The sequence below is a fragment of the Thamnophis sirtalis genome, unplaced genomic scaffold, assembly GCF_051295495.1.
Source record: "Thamnophis sirtalis isolate CommonGarterSnake01/CBP01778 unplaced genomic scaffold, rThaSir2_p1.2 scaffold_2, whole genome shotgun sequence".
Classification (NCBI taxonomy): Eukaryota; Metazoa; Chordata; class Lepidosauria; order Squamata; family Natricidae; genus Thamnophis; species Thamnophis sirtalis.
The window spans coordinates 92,724,787-92,748,248 of NW_028261382.1; the positions used below are offsets into that span (position 1 = coordinate 92,724,787).

At 42.4% G+C, this 23,462-nt stretch overlaps 1 protein-coding gene across 2 annotated transcripts in view; it reads right to left on the minus strand.

Moving 5' to 3' along the window:
- The window catches only part of LOC106540773 (opioid-binding protein/cell adhesion molecule homolog), a 795,044-nt gene that overhangs the window by 162,559 nt on the left and 609,023 nt on the right, over positions 1-23,462 (minus strand). For both annotated transcript variants that reach the window (XM_087706377.1, XM_087706376.1), the window contains one exon: positions 8,530-8,762. In XM_087706377.1, the coding sequence (XP_087562503.1) occupies positions 8,530-8,762 (233 nt within the window). The remainder of the gene's footprint in view (positions 1-8,529; positions 8,763-23,462) is intronic.

Sequence of the window (23,462 nt, forward strand, 5' to 3'; positions counted from 1 at the left end):
AATATTAAAAATTGCAGAATGTTTTGTTTCCCTGGATGAGAAAAGGAGAAACTTGTTTTTTTTTTTACGCAGGAAGCAGATTTACTCTTAATAGCTCCACTCTTTTCAACAGCCCACAGCAGATGTCAGCACTTGAGAGATAAAGAGATAGCTAGGTCTATTCATATGCAAATGCCTTCACCCAGGATCCAACAAAGGTGGGATCTACCCATCTAGCAACAGGGCTCACCACATGTCACCTGGGGAGATTACATCACCCAGCAAGATTCAACCAAGCTTGGGACTACAAAGTTACCCCTGCATTGCCCCTTGGGAGTCCGACAACCAATCAGAATACATTTCTTACCCAGGAACAGGAAGCTCCAAGGTGGGGCCCAAGAGAGGGTAGAAATCAATCAATCAATCTCTCTCTTTTTCTTTTTTTCTTTTTTTTCTTTTTGCCCGGGATCTCAAACCATGTGGTCTTGTCCACCATTAAACCATCTTTCCAAGCAGCTTCCATGTTTCTGGTGTCTTTCTCCCCACTTGGAACTGAACCAAACATGGGCATTTCTTCCAACAGGAACTTCACCAGGAACACAAGCTATATTACAGAAATAGAGAAGTGTGTGTTTGTGGGGGGGGGGGAGTTTGTGGATCAGAGAAAATGTACTTTCAAGACTACAATCTAATGCAGTGTTTCCCAACCTTGGCAACTTGAAGATGTCCGGACTTCAACTCCCAGAATTCCCCAGCCAGCGAATGCTGGCTGGGGAATTCTGGGAGTTGAAGTCCAGACATCTTCAAGTTGCCAAGGTTGGGAAACACTGATCTAATGGGATGCTCTGAATGAAGGCCGTAGCCCACCGGATTTTGCCAGGACTGTCTTCATTGGGAGGAGAACATGTTTAATAGAAATGCTGAGCTATAGCAAATGCAGGAAAAAAAAGAAGAATATCCAAAAATCTCCAAGCTACTTGGGAGGGAAAAAAAAGAGTAGTATATTGCATTCAGATTCTCCAGCAGATGGTTCAGACAGAAGCAAAATTCTCAAGAGAACAAGTGCTGGTTTTGTAGACAGATTTCAAGTCAGGGGGAAAAATTGCACACAAGGAAATAATTGGTTAGCAATCTTTGACTTAGCTTTGTAGGACACACTCAAATAGTGCAGTCATCCAAAGTAACAAAGTCTGCAAGAATAGTTTTGGAATTATATCTTCCCCTCACTACACCACCCGCACAAAAAAACATACACAATATAAAGATGGGGGTGTCTTTAACACTCTCTGACCTTGGTGGTTTTCTTGCAGATGTTTCATTACCCAACTAGGTAACATCATCAGTGCTAGAAAGGAGTGAGGTTTGCAGACTGGAGGAGAAAGGGAGCCGGGGGAAGAGGACTGTGGGGTATTTGATGCTCTCTGATGTTGGTTTTCTTGCAGATGTTTCATTACCAAACTAGGGAACATCATCAGTGCTAGAAGGTAGCAAACCTTACTCCCCTCTAACACTGATGATGTTAGCTAGTTGGTTAATGAGAAGTCTGCAAGAAAACCACCAAATTCAGAGAGCACCAAGGACCCCAGATTGCTAAAATAAATACACTCATACACTCAATACAAGTACTACTTATTTGATGTGTACACAATGAACTAAATAAAAAACATTGAACTAATCCCTCTGTCTCTGTCTCTCTCTCTGTCTCTCTCTCTGTCTCTCTCTCTGTCTCTCTGTCTCTCTGTCTCTCTCTCTGTTTCTCTGTCTCTGTCTCTGTCTGTCTCTCTCTCTCTCTCTGTGGGTGTGGGTGTGTTCCAGCATACCTCTGGAGCTCCTTGAACAATTTCTACCAAACTTGGTACACGAATGGCTTACCTTCTGGAAAAAAAAAATACTGTGGGGTAAGACACCCCTAACAACCCTTGGTGTGTGTGTTCTGTTAAGATACAGCCTGTTGTGCCTTCAAGTCGCTTCTACTGTACTGCCATAAAATGGCTTCACAGTACTCCATAAGGGGGCTCCCTCTGGTAAATGGGAAAATCCAACATTAGAAATTACGTTTGGCCAAAGATTTCCCCCCTATAAATAAATACCCATGCCAGGTTATCAGCTAGAATTAAACGAAGGACAGTAGCCCAGAAATCGCTTTGGATAGAGATGGGTGGCATCTTAATTTAATAAATGCATGAAATAAAATAAAAATAAATAAGAGATAGCTACAAGTGGTTGTATTTTTCTCCTACAAGAAAGGCTGATTTCTCCCCACCCTCCAAGAAGCTCAGAAAAGATCACTTATTTCTCCTTAAATGGAGCACAAAGGAAGACATTATTTTAATAATAGTTTTGTGAATTGTTTTTTTTCCCCTAAAAGGAAGGAAGGGGGGGGATCCGAAGCACAGATTCTTCCCTCCCCAATTCAGACTGACTCATTGCAAAGTCAATATCCATCAGCTGTTTGAAATTAAAGGGAAGGTTTTATGCGTGCCTTATTGTACAGCAAGAGCTTTCTACTCAGCCAGATAAATCTTCTTTTAAGAGGATTAGGAAACTTTCATTATCTTTATCTAACCTGAACTAACACTAACGCTGAAAAATTAATCTATAGACTGGACAAAAGCCAATAGCAGTTGCTAAGAAGGCAGCCCTCTGGAGTTTCTTTCTAATTGAAGGTGTGGGGGGCGGAGAAGAAAATACTTAATTCTACTTAGCACTCTGGACGGTGGGGTAGAAAGTTAGTGAGGGGTGGGGGAAGCACTAAGAGAAACAAGAACTTCTCCTAGGCTAATGGACTAAGACATCATGTAATTTCCTGGTGAATCATTTATTTATCAATAGGAAGTATGTGGTGTAGTCCGCCAGTGGCCAGCAGATTCGGAGAGTGAGGAGGCTGGGGAGGATCATGGGCCAGTCCTGGAGTCTGGGGAAGGCTCGGATGAGGGCTCTGTGTCAGAGGCAGAGAGTGGGGTAGAGCCATATGCCAGTGATCAGCTGCCTTCGGAGTCAGACATCAGTGAGGCAGAGGAACAGCTGGAGCCTGTTCCCAGTGTGCGCATGTGCAGAGTTGCCAGAAGAAGGGAACAGCTAAGGAACAAGGGTTGACTTGGGAGTAAGGCCACAGGTGGATGGTGAATGGCCCCTCCCATAGAGAATAAAAGAGGAACAAAAGGGGAGTGGAGTTTGCAGGAGACAATTAGTTTGATTAATTGTTTGGGACTCTCCGAGACTCCTTGCCAAGTTTTACAGGTATGGGCCTGTCACCTCTCCCAGCCAGATAAGGTCTGTGACTGTAAATCCTCCTTTGAAAGACTTTGCTGGATGTGAAGGAGCAGAATTCACAGTCAATTACTAAAAGGGGTTTTTGTTGGGTCCAGGAGTTTCCTTCATGCTCTCGGGAAGCCTCGGTCAGAACAGTATGCATGGAGGCGAGCAGACAGGTAATTGTGTTTACATGCAACATTCACATCTAAAGTCGGAAAAATTCTTCTACTATGCATCTCTAAGCAAAGGAAATGCAGGCAAATATTCACCTCTGGCACTATAAGCAATCCTTGACTTGCAACAGTTCATTTAGCGACCGTCCAAAGTTACATTGGCCATGAAAAAAGTGACTTATGACCGTTTCCCCCCCCCCCACTGACAACCATTGCAGCATCTTCAATGGTCATGTGATCAAAATCCAGGTGTTTGGCAACTGGCTCGTATTGATGACAGTTATGCAAGGTCCCGGACATCACATGGTCCCCTTTTACGACCTGTTGACAAGCAAAGTCAATGGGGAAGCCAGATTCGCTTAACCACCGTGTCAGTAACATAGAAACTGCAGGGTTTCACTTAACAATTGGGACAAGGGGACAAAATGCACTTAACAAATTTCTCACTGAGCAACAGAAATCAGAGGGGCAATTGTGGTCGTAAGTCGAGGACTACCTGTAATTGAAAGAAGCTCTGACTACCTACCATCAGGTGGGGAAGAATGCATAAAGACCTTTCATTTATTTTCTTTATGAAACCACCACAGATAAATTAGTGCTGGGGTTTGATTTAGGGAAGGAGAAGGAGAGAGAGAGAGAGAGGAGAGAGAGAGAGAGAGAGGAGAGAGGGAGGGAGGGAGGGAGAGACGGTGGGAGGCATTTAAATAGAACTGCCAATGCAAAACAATGAAAAGGAAAGCAAGGGGATAAACCTTTGCATACGTTAATCCTTAGGCATAGCTACAGATTTAGAAATAATTGCTATAATTTGCTCAGGAATGCAGCACATCTCAATATAGCAGACAAGGTAGTAAGCAGGTGATCGATCAGCTTCCTCGGTGTGTGGACCAGGTGTTGATCTGCTGATGTATGATTTCAATGTCCCTGGTCTTATTTCTGATGATATTCCATTTTATAACTTAGATGAACATTTATTTTGCTTTCTTTTAAAACAACCTTAGTTAGGTAAAGGTAAGTAAGTAAGTAAGTAAGTAGGTAGGTAGGTAGGTAGGTAGGTAGGTAGGTAGGTAGGTAGGCAGGCAGGCAGGCAGGCAGGCAGGCAGGCAGGCAGGCAGGCAGGCAGGCAGGCAGGCAGGCAGGCAGGCAGGCAAGCAAGCAAGCAAGTAAGCAAGTAAGTAAGTAAGTAATATGTATTGCTGGTCTTTGACTATAATAAAGATTTTACTTACTTACTTACATACTTACTAGTTAGGTAAAGGTAAAGGTTCCCCTCGCACATATGTGATAGTCGTTCCCGACTCTAGAGGGCGATGCTCATCTCTGTTTCAAAGCCAGAGAGCCAGCGCTGTCCAAAGACGTCTCTGTGGTCATGTGGCTGGCATGACTCAACACCGAAGGTGTACGGAACGCTGTTCCTTTCCCACCAAAGCTGGTTCCTATTTTTCTACTTGCATTTTTAACCTGCTTTCGAACTGCTAGGTTGGCAGAAGCTGGGACAAGTAACGGGAGCTCACTCCATTATACGGTGCTAGGGATTCGAACCGCTGAACTGCTGACTTTTCTGATCGACAAGCTCAACATCTTAGCCACTGAGCCGCTGCGTCCCTCTTTTCATTAAACTATACAGACCCAGTTCCTGCAACCATTCTTCACATGTTTTAGCCTCCAGCCCCCTAATCCTCTTTGTTGCTCTTCTCTACACACTTTCTAGAGTCTCAACATCTTTTTTGCATCAAGGCGACCAAAACTGGATGCCATATTCCAAGTGTGGCCTCACCAAGACATTATAAAGTGGTATTAACACTTCACGTGATCTTGATTCTCTCCCTCTGTTTATGCAGCCTAGAACTGTGTTGGCTTTTTGGGCAGCTGCTGCATATGCCTCACTCATATTTAAATGGTTGTCCACTAAGACACCAAGGTCCCTCTCACAGTTATCTTCATATCTGCAGAAGATGAGCAGCAAAACTTACTCTCAGTGAAACCAAAGCTATACTTGTAGTACCACACACTTAAAGAGGACACACATCTCCTGTTAATGTAGCCCTTAATTTGGACAGTCTTGAGTTGTTCCCGTCAGAAAAATTCTGGGTTTAGTCCTTCTTATTTTCCCCCAAATATGTTGGGCTAACAGAGCTCTCATTTATCTCTTGAAGTTCTCTGCCAAGATATCTTGATGGTTTTCAATGACTTTGACGTACTTATGCAATCTGTCTTCTTTTTCTTACTTGCTGTAGAAAGTGTTAGACTTGTTCTTTTTGAGTCTCTTCTTTTATAGCACCTGTCAGGTCTTTTATATTACCACTATATTTCCTCCTAAAGACGACAATTCAATGGTAGTTGAATTGGAGTTGGTTTTGTATTTAAAACCATCTCCGTTTCTATGAAACATGGACCCCATACACCAGGTTGGAAAGAGAGCGTGGATAACAGGTTTTGCTCTTGAGGACCCAAAATGCAGTTTCATTTCTACATAATTTAACCCTTAACCCTTAAGACCTGACATCATAGTGACCTCAGAGGTGGGTTCCTACCAGTTCACACCTATTCGGTAGAACCGGTTCGTCAAATCTACCAAACTGGTTAGAAGAGGTTCCACCAGTGGACCCGGAAAGCAGGCCACACCTACAGAAGAGGTTCCAAAATTTTTTGAAACCCACCACTGAGTGACCTCAACAGTTTTCTAAAATATTTAGAACACCCCTATTTTTTTAGAAATGGACCCTTCTGGTTGCGAAATAGAATTTATACAATTGGTTGTTGATTAATGAATGAAAATTGTAATTATGCAAAGTATATTTAACAACATTTCCCACTTATTATTTTCATAGGTTAAGAAAATTGTATGAGGAGTCATTTATTAACTCATGACTGTAGTAGGGAAGCAGACTTGGGTAATATTTTCTCTTTGGAAGAGACACTTACCGCATTTTTCAGACTATAAGATGCACTGGAGTATAACACGCACCAAGGTTTTGAAGAGGCAAATTTAAAAAAATGTTTTTTTTGCATTCTGCAAACCTCACAAAAATGGGCCCATTTACACCCCCCCCCAAAAAAAGGGCATGAATAGCCCTTAAGAGGCTTGTAGAATGCTCCTGGGGGAGGGGACCCCCCAAAATGAGCAAAAACGGCCTGTTTTTTTGTCAAAAAAAGGGCATGGATAGCCTTATGGAGGGTTATAGAGTGTTCCTGGGGGTGGGGTGGGGGGCAAAATTGAGCAGAAAAGACCCATTTTTGCTCATTTCTGCCTTCCCCAGCCCCCAGGAGCTCCCTGAAAGCCTCCATAAGGCTATGCACGGCCATTTTGGTGAAGGGGGTGGGGTTTCGGGAGGCAAAAAATGCTGTATTCAGTGTGTAAGACACACCCAGATTTTCAGCTTCTTTTTTGAGGGGAAAAAGGTGTGTCTTATATTCCCAAAAATAATACGGTATGTGCACAACAATTAGGTTAGGCTGATCTGTAGTATACCATGTGCATCCCGGGGTCAAGCTTCGTAATCTCTATTTTAGTCAAAGCCTGAAAAAGTTCATTACTTTCTTGTAGTAGTATTAGAGCAGAAAAATAATAATACAAACCATGATTTTTCACTAGAATAGTGAAAACAAACAAACAAGCTTCACTCAAAATTACAAGCCACAAAAGAACTGGACTGCCAATAATCCAATTGACATCAAAAGACAGAAATATGTCAATTACCACCATGTTTCCCCAAAAATAAGACTTGGGAGGGGGGGCAAACTAAGCACTAAAGTTTATATGGGGGAGTGTCTTATCTTTCCCCCTATATGGGAGGCCCACTTCTTTTGCTTGCTCGTGGTGGAGGGTAGGAGGCCACGCGGCTGCCCCACGCATCCTGCACCAGTTTACCTCAGGATCCCGCAGCCAGGCCAACCAGGCCCGACACCTTCCTTGCCTTGTGGTGGCAGTTCAGTGGTGGGTTTCAAAAATTGTTTGAACCTACTCTGTGGGTGTGGCCTCCTTTGTGGGAGTGGCTTGCCGCCCATGTGACCGGATGGGAGTGGCTTGCCACCCACGTGACCGGATATGAAGATGCCGACAACACTTGTCAGAACCACCTTAAATTACCTCACACACAGCACTGGCATGCATAAGAATATGATGTAAACTTGTTTTTTAAAAGGCATCTTTGGTTTGCGTTAAAACAACTTCAACACACGCAATGTTCTGATTGCACCACAAACGCAGTAGTCATCCTTACCTTTCACAGAGGCACTGAGTTTTATAAATATGAGCATGATAGTGTAGAATAATCATATCCAAGGACCAGTGGTGGGTTTCAAAAAATTTTGGAACCTCTTCTGTAGGTGTGGCCTGCTTTCCGGGTCCACTGGTGGAACCTCTTCTAACTGGTTCGGCAGATTTGACGAACCGGTTCTACCGAATAGGTGCAAACTGGTAGGAACCCACCTCTGTGGCAGTTCCAGCAGCTCCATCCAGCAGGGCCCTGAGTGGCCACCGGCTCACTTCTGCTTGCGGGTGCCAAGACCACAAGGTGGAGCTCGGCCTCCTACTCTGTTGTGGCTGCAAGCAACAGAAGTGAGCTGGTGGTTTTATGGGCTCCTGCTGCACATGGCTACTGGTGCTGCCACAGCAAGGAAGGTGTTGGGGCATGGATGTCCCGGTTGTGGGACCCTGAGGTAAACTGGAAGGTGTGTGTAGGGGGGGGGGCAACTCTATCCCCCATCTCAACTTGTGGCTCTGTCACCGTGAGCAACAAGCTGGCTGCACTGGCTGTTAAGTAGGCCTTATTTTAGGGTTAGATGCATGTTTAAAACATGTTAGGTCTTATTTTTGGGATAGGTTTTATTTTCAGGAAAACAGGTTATCTACGGCATTTGTTCATTCATCCTTAACCAGTGGAAGCCCCTCATTTCTAAATGAAAGAATTCAAGGTACAAATGGATGGTCCAGAAAAGGACCGACAACCCATTTTTATTAATAAAGTCCTGAGGACCTCTAACCCTGAATTTATATATATATAAATTTCTACAAGTCTCTCAATTACTACAGTATTCTGCTAGATATCCAAAATATAAATAAATAAATCACAGAGCCTCCTCACGTTCATTTCATCAGCAAACATCCACCGAGTCTTACCTTGGACGATAAGATGAACTCGTGATGTTTTGGGATGATTGTCTGTCTGTACAGAGCAGGTATAGGGCCCTTCATCATATATGTCCACGTTATGGATCTTGATACTGTATTGAGTTTTGGTGTTGGTGAGAATGACCACCCGGTCATCTATCGACCACTTATCATTTCCAGCATAAAGAATCGTGCTTCGGTTCAGCCAAGCAACTCGCGTGACTCGGTCGTCCACAGTACACCTAAGAAAATGAAGAAAGAGCACGAAAAGGAATTGGTTATTATTGCTTTCTGGCGGAAAACATCATATCACAAATTCCTGTTCCTGATCTCTGTTATTTTTCAGTCGTTTAGCCGCCCCATTAAAAATGTCTGCACCCATGCGAATTTTTTTAAAGTAAAATAAAATTATGGATAAAACTGATCAGATGGTACATTTCCTCCCTTTCTCCTGTTGGGATGAAGTTCAACGTCCTCAGAACTTGCATTTTTGTTCCTTTGAATGGAAACCATCTGCTTTTTGCTTAAAATACTTAAGTAAAATATTGTGTTAGCATTTGCGATAGTGGCGAACATCTGTAGCTCGGGTGTGGGTGCTCACCCATCACAAAACCCATCACAAGACCCTCACCTGATGTGACTCTCACCTGACGTGACCTCCACATCACAAGACCTACTGACCAGAGGAGGGTTTCTGCCGGTTTGGCCCAATCAGCCGAACTGATAGTGGTGGTGGCGAGAGGCTCCGCCCACCCACCTGGATGCTTCTCTGCATGCACAAAAGCATCACACATGAGCGTGAACCTGTGCACGAGTGAAACAGTAGTAAAACAAATTGAAACTCACCACTGCTACTGACCACCTGAAGTTCACACCAATACTGATATCGTCTACATTCCACTGAAGATATTACCTAGCTTGGTAATGAAACATTTGGAAACCAACCCACAAGAGAATGAACTTCTACCCTCATACTGTCTTAAAATATTTCTGCTTATTGATAATTACAATGTTAGCATACAGATATGGCAAAACCAAAATACATCAATAGAGAATCATGTTCCCAACTCCCGTTTCCAAGCTGTGGAAAAACAGTCAGCTACTAAGATATTTTCAGAACCTAAGACCCAGATATCTGTGACAGTGCTAAATCAGATTTAAGGAAGCTTTCTGAATAAACCACAATAGCTGGCTTTACATAGCAATAGCACGTAGACTTATATGCTGCTTCACAGGCCTTTACAGCCCTCTCTAAGCGGTGTACACAGTCAACATGTTTCCCCAAAAAATCTGGGTCCTCATTTTGCTCACCTCAGAAGCATTTAAGCATTTTAAGCATTTTATTGCTTAAAGAAGAATGAGTCAACCTTCAGCCTGATGAAATCCAAATTGCAGGCAGCCGGCAGGCAGCAGAAGTAGCCTGCAGTACTGCACTCTAACCACTGTGGCACTGTGGCACTGTGGCTCTTCAATTAAAGTCATGGACAGGAAGAAGGAAATCATTCATACAGGGAACAATTCTAACCACTGTATGGCACCATGGCTCATACCTTGTTTAGCCCCTGTCCATGGTTTCAAAACATAATAACAGGGTGTAGGTATCTTGGTCAGTCACATGTAATTTACACTCATTTTACATCAGGCTAAGCCTTAAACCATGGTTCGTCAACCATAGCAGCTAGGTTAGCCAAGACCAATTCAAGCAAATTGTATTAGCATGCTACATACTCCAAGCCTGTATCCATCTATTTCTCAGAATGCAGAATCTGTTGTCATTTTCACACCGAGCAAGTATGTTCATTTGCTCCGGAGAACTGTTTTCCAAGACTCGGGGATGAAACACATACTGTGATCTGGAAGATCTTCCTTATTCATAGTGTGGAAGATCTCTAAACTCAGCTGCAGGTCAGCCTGGCATTAAATGGCAAGAGAATTCTGCAAAAAAAGCCCAACCACGAACCACAATAAATTCACTATTCATTAGGCGGAACGAAAAGCTGTCCCGTGGTTTGCATCTGACAAAGAGTCACACAACGGACTGAGGTGGATTTTTTTTAAATGCAAACTCAGTGGAGAAACATGCACTGATGCTACAGTGCAACATTTACTGCACCTCTCCCAGAGATAGAAATGTGTATCTTGAGTGGCTGAAGTTGCATCAGATCTAAAAATGCGGTGAGGTTCAGCACTGCCAAGGCAGCCTTCGGTCTACGTTGAACAAACATTTGCTCGAACCTATCATCTTGCCTTCCTTTAGAGTATTGTGTAAATAGCTCGAGAGACAACAATGATACAAATGAGATTTCAATTAGCTCTCCTTTTTCTGTTGATCGAGTAATAAAGACTGTCCTTACCTGGCAAATCTCAAAGAGTAACTATTGGTAAAGGTAAAGGTTCCCCTCACACATATATGCTAATTGTTCCTGACTCTAGGGGGCGGTGCTCATCTCTGGTTCAAAGCCAGAGCCAGCGCCGTCCGAAGACGTCTCCATGGTCATGTGGCCAGCATGACTCAATGCCGAAGGCACACAGAACGCTGTTCCCTTCCCACCAAAGGTGGTTCCTATTTTTCTACTTGCATTTTTTACGTGCTTTCGAACTGCTAGGTTGGCAGAAGCTGGGACAAGTAATGGGAGCTCACTCCGTTACACAGTGCTAGGGATTGGAACCACCGAACTGCCAACCTTTCTGATTGACAAGTTCAGTGTCTTAGCCACTGAGCAACCGTTTCCCCGAACATAATATAGTTCAGTGTAAAATAAGGTAAAGGTTTCCCCTATCCAGTTGTGTCCAACTCTAGGGGGCGCTGTTCATCTGTTAACTATGGTTAGCCTGGCCCAAAGATGTTTTTTGTCCTGGATGACTGAGAATCTCCATAGACATTGCTAGCCTGCTTGGGTTTTCAACCATCACGCAAGCAATATTTGTAAGTTGGCATCATCCCTTCCATAGGTATCACCTGTGAGATCCAAGGGTTTCTCAAATTACACTTACTTCCTAGAGGAAGGAAATATTTCGAGGAATATTAAAAAAGGCAGAATATCATATTTCCCCAAACAAAGGGAGAAATGGAGAAACGTGGGGGTTTTTTTAGAGGCAGGAAGCAGCTCCAGTCTCCCTCCCCTCAAGCAGAAACCGAGGAGGCCACTATTAGAAGTGCAGATTTGGTAATCTATCCAAGGCAGGATATTTGGAAATTCCCTGCAACAAAGTCTGAACAAAGGCAGAAGGGTAGGATCAGCCCCTCATCCAAGTTCCAACACAGGACAAAGCCATTAAGCCACAATAGGAATTGTCCAATATCCTTTTAGAACACAACCCCTTACAGGCATGAAATGTTCTAATCTTCGCTACCAGTTTGGAAGTGGGAATGCTCGCGTATGGTGCTTCTGCGCATGCGCAGAGCATCCGCGATGATGTCTGGGTGGGTGGGCGGAGCCTCCTGCCACTGCCACTACCGGTTTGCCTGAACTGGGGCGAACAGGCAGAATACCACCTCTGCCTTCATTGCACCATCCCAGAGCAGTCCAAACTTCACCTGGGAGCTCAGATAAACAATAAACCAGAGGCTGACCAAATTAGCACAGACAAGTACCTAGGATTTGCATTTCTTCTTTTGCCTATAGAGCCAGCCATGACCCCTACATGATCCTATAGGAATCTGACAGCAGCCAACAGAATATTAAAGGACATGTTCTTGCACAGGAACAGGAAGCTCAAATACAAAGCCCAAAGAAGGTATAGAAACCCACCCACTCTCAACAGAATATTAAAGGACATGTTCTTGCACAGGAACAGGAAGCTCAAATGCAAAGCCCAAAGAAGGTATAAAAACCCACCCACTCTCAACAGAATATTAAAGGACATGTTCTTGCACAGGAACAGGAAGCTCAAATACAAAGCCCAAAGAAGGTATAAAAGCCCAGCCACTCTCAACTCCATTTTGCAGCAGGAGGATCTCCAAATTCCCTTCTAACTCTGGTTATTCTGTTAGACCCACTTTTCTCTTTCCATTCACACGTTCCTTCTGCATTCCCCTCTGCTGAGTTCCAGAGCAGCTGACTTTCTCCCCATCTTCATCCCGGCTTGTGACGGAGGCCGCCTCAAGTTCTAATATCAGAACCCTTCTCTTTATTCAAATTAACTCCCGCAGAGCTAAGTACAGCCTAGTTAAGTTGAGCCCTGGGGGGAATTGCAGTCGGGTGGACTATTACTCCTCTCTCAGTTCATTATAATGAATAATAAAGAGATACTTACATGAGTTTTTTGTTAAATTATTCATTGTATGGACTGGTAAAATCAGGACGGTAATCTGTAAAACACACAACGTCCATGCCTGTAATCATCTAAATATCTAGGCGAAAGATTTTCAAGCAACTCACCGCACCCCTCATTAAAGATGAAGTGTCTGTTTTTACTGTTTGATGAGACAGTTATAGTGATTCTTTCTTTTTTTTGCTTTGTGTAGGGGGGGAAGGGGGGGAAAAGGGAGGGGAGAGAGAAGGACTAATTGTCTAATGTCTAAATTTTGACTTTGCAATAAGCCAAAACGTCTCTCCGAGCCTGCTTGTTTGATATTAGATTGAGATTCACGGTGTAGTGTTAATGTGGTAAGAAGTAAAATAAATTAGAGTTTCCATTAACCCAATCCCAAATGTACCCCTACATATATCTATATATCTATCTATATCTATATCTATATCTATATCTATATCTATATCTATATCTATATCTATATCTATATCTATATCTATATCTATATCTATATCTATATCTATATCTATATCTATATCTATATCTATATCTATATCATCTATCTATATCTATATCTATATCTATATCTATATCTATATCATCATCTATATCTATATCATCATCTATATCTATATCTATATCATCATCTATATCTATATCTATATCTATATCTATATCATCTATATATCATCTATATCTATATCTATACCTATACCTATACCTAAACCTCTACACACACACACACACACACACACACACACACACACACACACACACACACGGTATGCCCCAATTATGGGAGGAAGCTAACTGCTTCCATTCTCTGTCCATCGGCTCGTCACAAGAGACCATCCAGACAGAAAGCCCAATATTTTTACTGTTGCCTTTTGTTACATTTGTGTTGTATTTGTGCTGATAAATAAATAAAGGGAGACTAGTATAGATCTATTTCAAGCTATTTAGCTCTCATCAGCTAGCCATACCCTTACAGCACAGGTTTGAATCCCAGTAAGGGTATGGCTAGCTGATGAGAGCTAAATAGCTTGAAATAGATGTATACTAGTCTCCCTTTATTTATTTATCAGCATAAATACAACATATATATCAGATCCAGGGATCTGAATCATCTGAATCGATATGACAGGCTAATTTTTTTTCATGACTCATGTACGTCTCCTGATGATTGACCCCAAGTCACCTAGTCAGCTTTCATATCTAAGACAGGACTAGAACTCACAATCTCAAAGTGATGGCCCAAAGTTACCCAGCCAGCTTTCAGGGCTAAGGTGGGACTACAATTCACTGCCTCCTAGTGATTGGCCCAAAGTCACCCGGGCAACTTTCATACCTAAGAAAGGACTAGAACTCACCATCTCCTGGTGATTGGCCCAAAGTCTCCCAGTTGGCTTTTGTGCCTAATTTGGGGATAGATTTTCACAGTATTCTTGATTCTAGTCCAGCACCTTAACCATTAGAGTAAACTTTAGAGCAAATGCTGTAAACATCACCTAGATCTTTGGTGGAAATATTAGTCACCTACTTTATTGATGTAATCTATAATAACAGAACCTTGAAAACCTCTTTGTCTTCTACCAAAGAGAATTTGGTAGACAGGGCAGTCTTGTCCTTTCTCTCGCCTTTCTCTTTCCCCAGGCTAAGTTCATCTTCCTCTCATTGACCATAAATTTCCTTTAAGACCATCTCTGTACTCTACATTCCATTTATTCTCATGCATCGTTACAATTCCATTATTAGCAGTTGAATATCTCACATGGCTTTTTATTTGGAACACAGATTTACGTCCAATATGTTAACTTCTAGGAAACTCTTTTGTACTTTTCTAAGACAGTTGTTATTATTCTTTGCTGCTATGGGCAGAGGAGGAGGAGGAGGAGGAGGAGGAGGAGGAGGAGGAGGAGGAGGAGGAGGAGGAGGAGGAGGAGGAGGAGGAGGAGGAGGGGAAGGGGAAGGGGAAGGGGAAGGGGAAGAAGAAGAAGAAGAAGAAGAAGAAGAAGAAGAAGAAGAAGAAGAAGAAGAAGAAGAAGAAGAAGAAGAAGAAGAAGAAGATGTAGTAGTAGTAAAAATAATGGTCAGAAAATGTGACCCTTTTTCAAAACATTTGTTGAACTCTGTGTCTGTATTTAATATAAATATAAGTTTGGAAACATAACAAGGTCCTATGTTCCTTGGCTCCGACAAAGTGCTATGCAAACAATGACAAATCATACAAAATTTGCTTCCAGTTTTTTACAAATGTACACCAAAGGGAGTCCGAATTCTTTCTTTTTCTCTTCTTTTCTGCACTCTTTCCTTTCCTTTTCCCTTTCCCTCCACTATTTTTCCTGCTATTTGTTTTTCTATTTTTTTCTATTTTCTATTATAAACAAATAAAAATATGTCTGATTAAGTCTGGATTTCCTATATCTCCCTAAAGTTACATTCTCCCATTTTTCTTTCTTTTAAAATTATACTTAAATTTCTATTAAAATGCCCCAAATAGTCTATGCTTCCACCTTCCTAACACAGATGAGGACATTGCTTGGAGAGCAGATTGTCTGGAAAATCAGTGTAATTTGCCTTGAATAACTTTGTGGAAGAAATATGAGCTGGAGCCATAGATAGGAAAGCTATAAAGAGAATTATTCAATGGAATTCAATTGGCCTTTTAATGCCAGTTTCCCACTCAGAGACCTGACCTGCAGAAACAAATTTCAGGTAACATGACAAATCTAGGAAAAGGACTGTAAAAATTTAGGAATTTATTTTTTATGTACACTGAGAGCTTATGCACCAAAGACAAATTCCTTGTGTGTCCAATCACATTTGGCCAATAAAGAATCCTATTCTATTCTATTCTATTCTATTCTATTCTATTCTATTCTATTCTATTCTATTCTATTCTACTCTACTCTACTCTACTCTACTCTACTCTACTCTATTCCCATTCCATTCCATTCCATTTCATTCTATTCTATTCTATTCTATCTAAAGGTAAAGATACCACTTGCACTTATGTGCTAGTCATTCCCAACTCAAGGGGGCAGTGCTCATCTCCATTTCAAAGCTGAAGAGCCAGTGCTATCCAAAGATGTCTCTGTGCTCTTGTGGCTGGCATGACTAAATGCCGAAGGCACACAGAATGCTGTTACCTTCCCACCAAAGATTGTCTCTATTTTTCTACTTGCATTTTTTACGTGCTATCGAACTGCAAGGTTGGCAGAAGCTGGGACAGGTAGCGGGAGCTCACTTAGTTATGCGGCGCTAGGGATTTGAACCGCCAAACTGCCGACCTTTCTGTTCGACAAGCTCAGCGTCTTAGCCACTGAGCCACTGCGTCCCTATTGTTAGTTGTCATCATTTGAACTGCCTTGACCCCTGATTTCTTGCACTTGACAAGGGAATTCTACAGGACTCAAACTATCTCTGGATCTGTTTTTCTGGAGTTTAATCTGTGTCAGTTTGGTCCTAACTAATACCCTCCAGATGTCAGTCAGAATATAATGCATGCATGCATGCATGCATGCATGCATGTATGTGTGTGTATATGTTGCATTTGTGCTGATAAATAAAAAAGGGAGACTAGTATAGATCTATTTCAAGCTATTTAGCTCTCTTCAGCTAGCCATACCCTTACTGGGATTTGAACCTGTGCTGTATTACATATTAGACAGTTGTATTAGCCACTAGGCCATATATATATAGCTTCACAGTGCTTTACAGCTTTTCTTAAGTGCTTTACAGAGTCATCATATTTTTCCCAACAACCTGGATCCTCATTTTACCAACCTCAGCAGGATGGAAGGCTGAGTCAAACTTGAGCCGCTGAGAATCGAACTGCCAAACTGCTGGCAGCCGGCAGTCAGCAGAAGCAGCCTGCAATACTGTGTTCTAACCACTGCGCCACCCTGGCATCTACAACATCTTCTGCTTGGCCCAGTTGGAGGTAGCCAACTTGCCTATCATCCACACCTTGGCGATCCCTCACCCAAGCCATTGAGTGTCCTCTTCCGGTTGTTTCTTCTGGTTCCAGAGTTACCAAACTCCAACCCAACCTCATTGCAGGACGATTGGAAGGGTGGACAGGAGGAAGCGGAGATTTATTTATAATCATGAGGAATAAACAGGGCTGTTCAAAAGCAAACACAAAAGAGCAGAACTTGGCTGAAATCCCGACTCTTAAAAGATGCAAATTAGAAGCAGGCTATCAAAACAGAAGGTCCCACTAATCCTCTCTCTCTACAACATAAATCGTCAAATTAGCTTGCCGAACAATGACATCTGTGGCGTGTAATATCAAGTTTCATACAATGGGTCCTAAAGGAAGGTATCATCTGCTAGGGCTTTTATCATGGATGATATTTATTCATGGTGACGCGGAGAGAAGGGTCTTAGCTGTAACACCCAGGCCCTTCATTGCTGCTAAGGAGACGAGGTTTTTTTTGGCATGCTTCCACTCAAGTTTTCTTTCTTTCTTCGGTTGGTACTTTTCCTATCCACCGCATAAAAAAAAGGCCTGGCATTTTGACAAGGAGGGAAGGACATCATTCATTCAGGCCATGCAATATATTTTGGTGGGTAAAATAATTACAGGTTGCTAGTTATTCCTGCAGAACTTTGGAAACCCCGCTGTCGCAGGGTATAGGGAATAAATTTTTTAAAAGGCAGGGATAAATGTGGTGCTTGAATTTTTTAAGAGTCTGGGGCATGATGAGACAGGCTGATGGAGGAGTAATTTCATGGAGGGGCTGGTGCGGGATTTGAAACAGGCATCTCCGACGCGTATTAAGTTTATTAATTTGTTTTGTTATTGGGTGAAGTGAACTCTGCGTAGGAGGTTGAAGAATTTTCCATCTTTGATTCTTTAATTTAAAAAAAAGACAACAACCAAAAGTTGTGATTACAAGTAGTCCTTGACTTATGACTCATAATCAAGGTTGCCCATTAAGATCGTAAGTCGCGATGGCTGTAAAGTGGGCCGTCACATGACCAACTTGATTTTTTCTGACCTTTTTGTGTAAGTGGTCATTAAGCAAATCACCATATTCGGGAAGTGAATCCATGGGTGTTAAACGAATGTCACAGTGGTCATGCGAATCCACCATTTACTCTGCAGCAATTTTTGCGAAAACCAGAAGGAAATGACAGTTTATGGAGAAAAAATATCATAAATCATGGGCATGTAACTATTAGAGGCTGCAAATGCAGTGATGTGCGGTGAGGTTTATGGCTGGTGGGGCAAGCAGGCAAAAGCCGCCCTATGTCGAACACAACGGCAGGGCTTTCAGACGCCCTGGTGCTGTGTCTGCCGTAAAGGTGGGACACCTCTATGTCGGACACAGCGGCAGGGCTTTTGGATGCCCCAGCGCTGTGTCCACCATAGAGGCAGGGCGCCTCTATGACGGACACAGCGGCTGGGCTTTCAGACGCCACAGCGCTGTGTCCGCCATAGAGATGGGATGCCTCTATGTCAGACACAGTGGCAGGGCGTCTTTTGCCTCTAGCGCCGGGGCAGCAGAGCGGTAGCTGAGTGTCTGAAGTGCAGTCACATGACCATGGCGTGAACGTGTGTCTGGCTGTTGGAAATTTTGACCTATGTCCTCATAAGTATGTTGTTTTTAGGAAGGGGTGTGTGTTTGTCATAATTTTGAATGGTTGTTAAGCAACGAGTTGTAAGTCGAGGACTCCCTGAACTCATAACTCATCCCTTTTCCCTATTTCTCCCTATACATGGGATCTGGTCATTTCAGGGAGAAGTGTAAATTTTGGATTGGAAAGCATCAACTCACTTAGGAAGGAAGGTCAGAATATTTGGTACTATACTATATTTCTGTTTCATGGCAAAAGGATTTGCAAGTAACGTCACCTGTTTCAGACCCAGGCTTCCTTAGAAAGCAAGAAGCAAAGTCTTGGTCCCTGCAAAACCTCTTTTATTTACACAACTGTGAACTCCTTTCATTCACAGTCAGCAAGTCTTTAGCAAACAGTCCTTCAGAGGAATATTTATCCACACGCACCTTATCTCATTTAGAGAGCTGACAGATAACTAATTTCCAAACACAGGGATGAGCCGAGGTGGCGCAGTGGTTAGAGTGCAGTACTGCAGGCTACTTCAGCTGACTGCTATCTGCAGTTCGGCGGTTCAAATCTCTGCTATCTGCAGTTCGGCGGTTCAAATCTCACCGGCTCAAGGTTGACTCAGCCTTCCATACTTCCAAGGTGGGTGAAATGAGGACCCAGACTGTGGGGGCGATATGCTGACTCTGTAAACCGCTTAGAGAGGGCTGAAAGCCCTATGAAGCGGTATATAAGTCTATAAGCTATTGCTAAAGCAAAACTTGGCACAGAGTCTCTTATAATCACAAACAGAACTTTCCGGACCAAATGAACAAAAGCCCCCTCCCTCTCATTCCCCTTTTATTTCCTCTGGGAGGGGCCAATTACCTCCAAGGTGTGTCTTTACTCTTAAGTCAACCCTGCTTTCTTAGTTGTTCTTCTGGCAGCTCTGCGCATGCACGCACAGGAAACAGGCTCCAGCTGTTCCTCTGCCTCACTGCTACCAATGCAAAGCCCTTATCCGAGCTTTCCTCAACCTCCAGGACTGGCCCATGTTCCTCCCCAACCTCCTCACTGTCTGACTCTGCAGCCAACTGTGCTAGGCCGCCCAGGGGAAGCCTAGTTGGGGATTCCTTTCACTTCCCCATGAAGTTGCCTACCAAAGTGGTGCCTATTTATCTACTTGCGCTCACCTGCTTTTGAATCAATGGGTTGGAGGGAGCTGGAGAAAATGATGGGACCTCATTCCATCCTAATGTAGCAACTGGAATTCAAACGCAAGATTGCCAATTGTCAGCCCAGCATTCTAACCTCATAAGACACCTCCTCCTGGTATTTTTGGTACTTTGCTGAAATCAAAGAAGCCTCACAAGACCATTTACTCCTTTTTTCATTTTACATACTGCAAATTACCAGAGTTGGAAATTTCAAGTAAAATCATAACCCCAAGACAGTTTGTTAAAATTAGGTTTCACTATGTTAAGCCTCATTATGTCTGATTAAGAAGGGAAAGGAAAGTGCAATAAATTGAAGACTTAGTTGTGGTTGGCCATATGACAAGATTTAGGAGGGCACCATCATCACAAATTATGAAACTGCATTATTTATCTTTTGTCCTTCTGCAAATGACACAACTGGTTCCCCTTGTGTAATCACTTCATCACGCAACACATAATTCTCTGGCTCCAGGACAGAATTTAGACATTTTTAAAATATTGACAAGGGATGTGGTCGCTCAGTGGCTAAGATGTTGAGCTTATTGATCAGAAAGTTCGGCAGTTCAGCGGTTCGAATCACTAGTGCTGTGTAACGGAATGAGCACCCGTTACTTGTCCCAGCTTCTGCCAACCTAGCAGTTTGAAAGCATGTAAAAATGCAAGCAGAAAAAATAGGAGCCACCTTTGGTGGGAAGATAATAGTGTTCCGTGCACCTTCGGTATTGAGTCATGCTGGCGACATGACCACGGAGACGTCTTCGGACAGCTCTGGCTGTTCGGCTTTGAAACGGAGGTGAGTACTGCCCCCTAGAGTCGAGGACGACAAGCACATACGTGCGAGGTGAACCTTTACCTTTTTAAAAATATTGACGAACAGGAACCAATGGACATTTCTAAGGCATCAAATAAGCAATTAGCACTGAACCCAAGACCCCGTAAGAAAGGTAATCAGAGGTAACAGGAAGGTTTTTAATTTGAAACATATTTGCTGATAAATTAGAGCCAATTGTCCTCTTTCCTCTTGCTAAAATTGCCGATTCCTGCTCTGAGAATCCTGCTCTGAGAATCACAGCTGTGGGCTTTGACAAATGACGTCATTACATCCATGACACCAAGTGCAACTGAAGTTTGATTCATTGCATATGAAGTCCAATGCACTTAGGTCTGGTAAATCAAGATTTAAGCCTAATACGAGAAGTGATTTAGTGTAAGAAAAGAGCAGGCAGAGCTGGCAGGTGGGGGGAAGGAGTTAAATGAGTCATCAGATTAGCATCGTTATGTTCCCATAAACAGTCTAAGCCAAATCCCTCTTGAATTCCATTGACCCATATCAATTCAGTATTGAACTTCAATTGAACAGTTTCTTGTACATAAGCTTGAGCAATACATCCTTTTTTTAATTGCAACTTGGCATATGGTCCTGATCCTTTGCACCTAGACACTTACAAGTGTCAACAACTACAGGTTCATCTCATGAGACCTGCTTTTGAGATCTTTTAAAATCGGTGAAAAGGGTAACTCTCTCAAACCAGGAGGGAAAGGATTCAAAAGAACCAGGGGAGTTATCCCTACATACAACCACCTTTGCTGATTTTTTTCTTTCAGTCCTGGCAAAAATTATTGTCATATATATAGGGGACTAGAGGCTAAAACCTAGAAAGAACAGAAGTAGGTACGTCTAGTCTGATGAAAAGAAGGACTAGGGGTGACATGATAGCACTGATCCAATATCTCAGGGGTTGCCACAAAGAAGAGGGAGTCAAGGAATTCTATTCCAAAGCACCTGAGGGCAGGGCAAGAAACAATGGATGGATGCCAGCCTGCTTGCAGATCATGGCCTTCTAAGGTAAAAATTATTTTATTCTTTAGCTCTATCCAATCTTTCACCAATGTTATTGTTACTGCTGATGCATATAAATCCCAATTTGGTAATGCTAAGCCTCCCCTCTCCTTGCTGTCTTGCATTGACTTTAGTTTAATCCTTGATTTTCGTCCCTGCCAAATGAACCTAGTGGTTATTTTATTTAATTCTTGAAATAATTTTTTTAATAGGTGCGGCTTGCAACAGGAATAGGATTCTTGGTAAAATATTCATTTTAATTGTCGCTATACGTCCCATGAGTGATAACTGAATATTTTTCCAATTTTCTAAATCTTTCTTTATTTGTATCACTAATTTATTATGATTATCGTCTTTAATTGTGGAACATTTTGCCGACACCCAGATCCTCAAGTATTTCACTTTCTTAGTTGTTTGCATTCTGGTTGCTACTTCCAGTTCCTCATCTTGCTTTTTTGTCAGGGCAGGACAAGAAACAATGGGTGGAAACTAATCAAGGAGAGAAGCAACTTAGAACTAAGGAGAAATTTTCTGACAGAACAATTAACCAGTAGAACAACTTGCCTCCAGAAGTTGTGAATGCTCCAACACTGGAAGTTTTTAAGAAGATGTTGGATAACCATTTGTCTGAAGTGGTCTGGGGTTTCCTGTTTAAGCAGGAGGTTGGACTAGAAGACCTTCAAGATCCCTTCCAACTCTATTCTATAATCAAGTGTAAGTTTGTTGGTAACAAGGGGTGGGTTTTTGGCCCATCGTTAATGTAGAACCTGGGCTTAGTTTATTGGTAGCAAGTTATTAGCAATAACTTACTACGTTAAGGTTTCAGTCCAGTTGTTTTAAATTATTGGAACATCGATATAAGGGGGGGAAAAGAAGACAACATGAAAATTGTTTGGTAAACTGAAGCGAAGTTTCACAGCAGTTACTCTCTATAATAGGATCTGAGGGAAAATAGAAAGAAAGGTGCTTTTTGAGAATGATTTCAGTTGTTAGCGGGCTTAAAATAATGTTGCAATTCTTTCTCAGAGAAAAGAGTAAAATATTACTAATAGTACATCCAATTTTGCTTATGTATCTACAAATGTGAAGTCCTCACATAAATTACACTTTAGAAAGCATCCTTTATATTGTTGCAATTCAGATAAATGGAATGGGCAATTTATGTCCACATAAAGGATCTTGATTATTTGCCACAGCTGATGTCTTGTGCATCAATATTTCATTTTTTAATATATTTCTTGGAATTAAAACAAGGAGAGGATTGTATTAAATCAGCCGCCAATGTGCTTTTATTTTTATTTGAGTGGTTGTTTTTTTTTTTTTTGGCTTCCATCTCTACCAGGGTTCTTCAAATGTTTTAAAAAGGAGGCCAACTCACAGTCCCTCAGACTGTTGGGGAGGGCAGACGGGCTGTGGGGTGGGGCACGTGGCTAGGTGGTCATGTGACTGAATGGATTGGCATGGCCAATTTAGCAATCCATTAAACAATACAAACAAATTAAACTTTAATTTGTTACGCTCCTGAGGGTGGAAAAAAAGGTTAGTCAAATGATGTAGCTGCCTTGGGGTTTGTGTGAGGGACTTGTGTGTGTGTGTGTGTGTGTGTGTGTGTGTGTGTGTGTGCGCGCGCGCGTGCACTTCTCTCCCTCTCTCCCTCCCTCTCTCTCTCTCTCTCTTTCTCCCCCTCCATCACCGCCTCTCTCTAAAGGTCAGGGAGGCCAAAAACCGGCCTATGTTTGGCCTCCTTGGCCACCAGAAGGCAGGTGAGGGCTTGTGGGTAGATGGGGTGATGTGAGCGAGGAGCCTTGTGGTCCCACATGGGCCAGTTTAAGGGGCTTCAGTAGTTTGAGGACTTCTTATCTATACAGTACCACTTTTATTTAGTGCTATTATATCTGGATTGCCAAAAATTCTGAGGACCACTAGGTGGCAGCACTAAACTTTTACATCTCCTTGTTGCCCTCTAGTGATAATATAGATTTTTGCTATCCAACAATGGTAGACCTAGTTGAACACCTATCTTTCTACTGAATTTACAATCTTCCTTCCTTTCTTCATGATTAAAACAAAAATTAAAA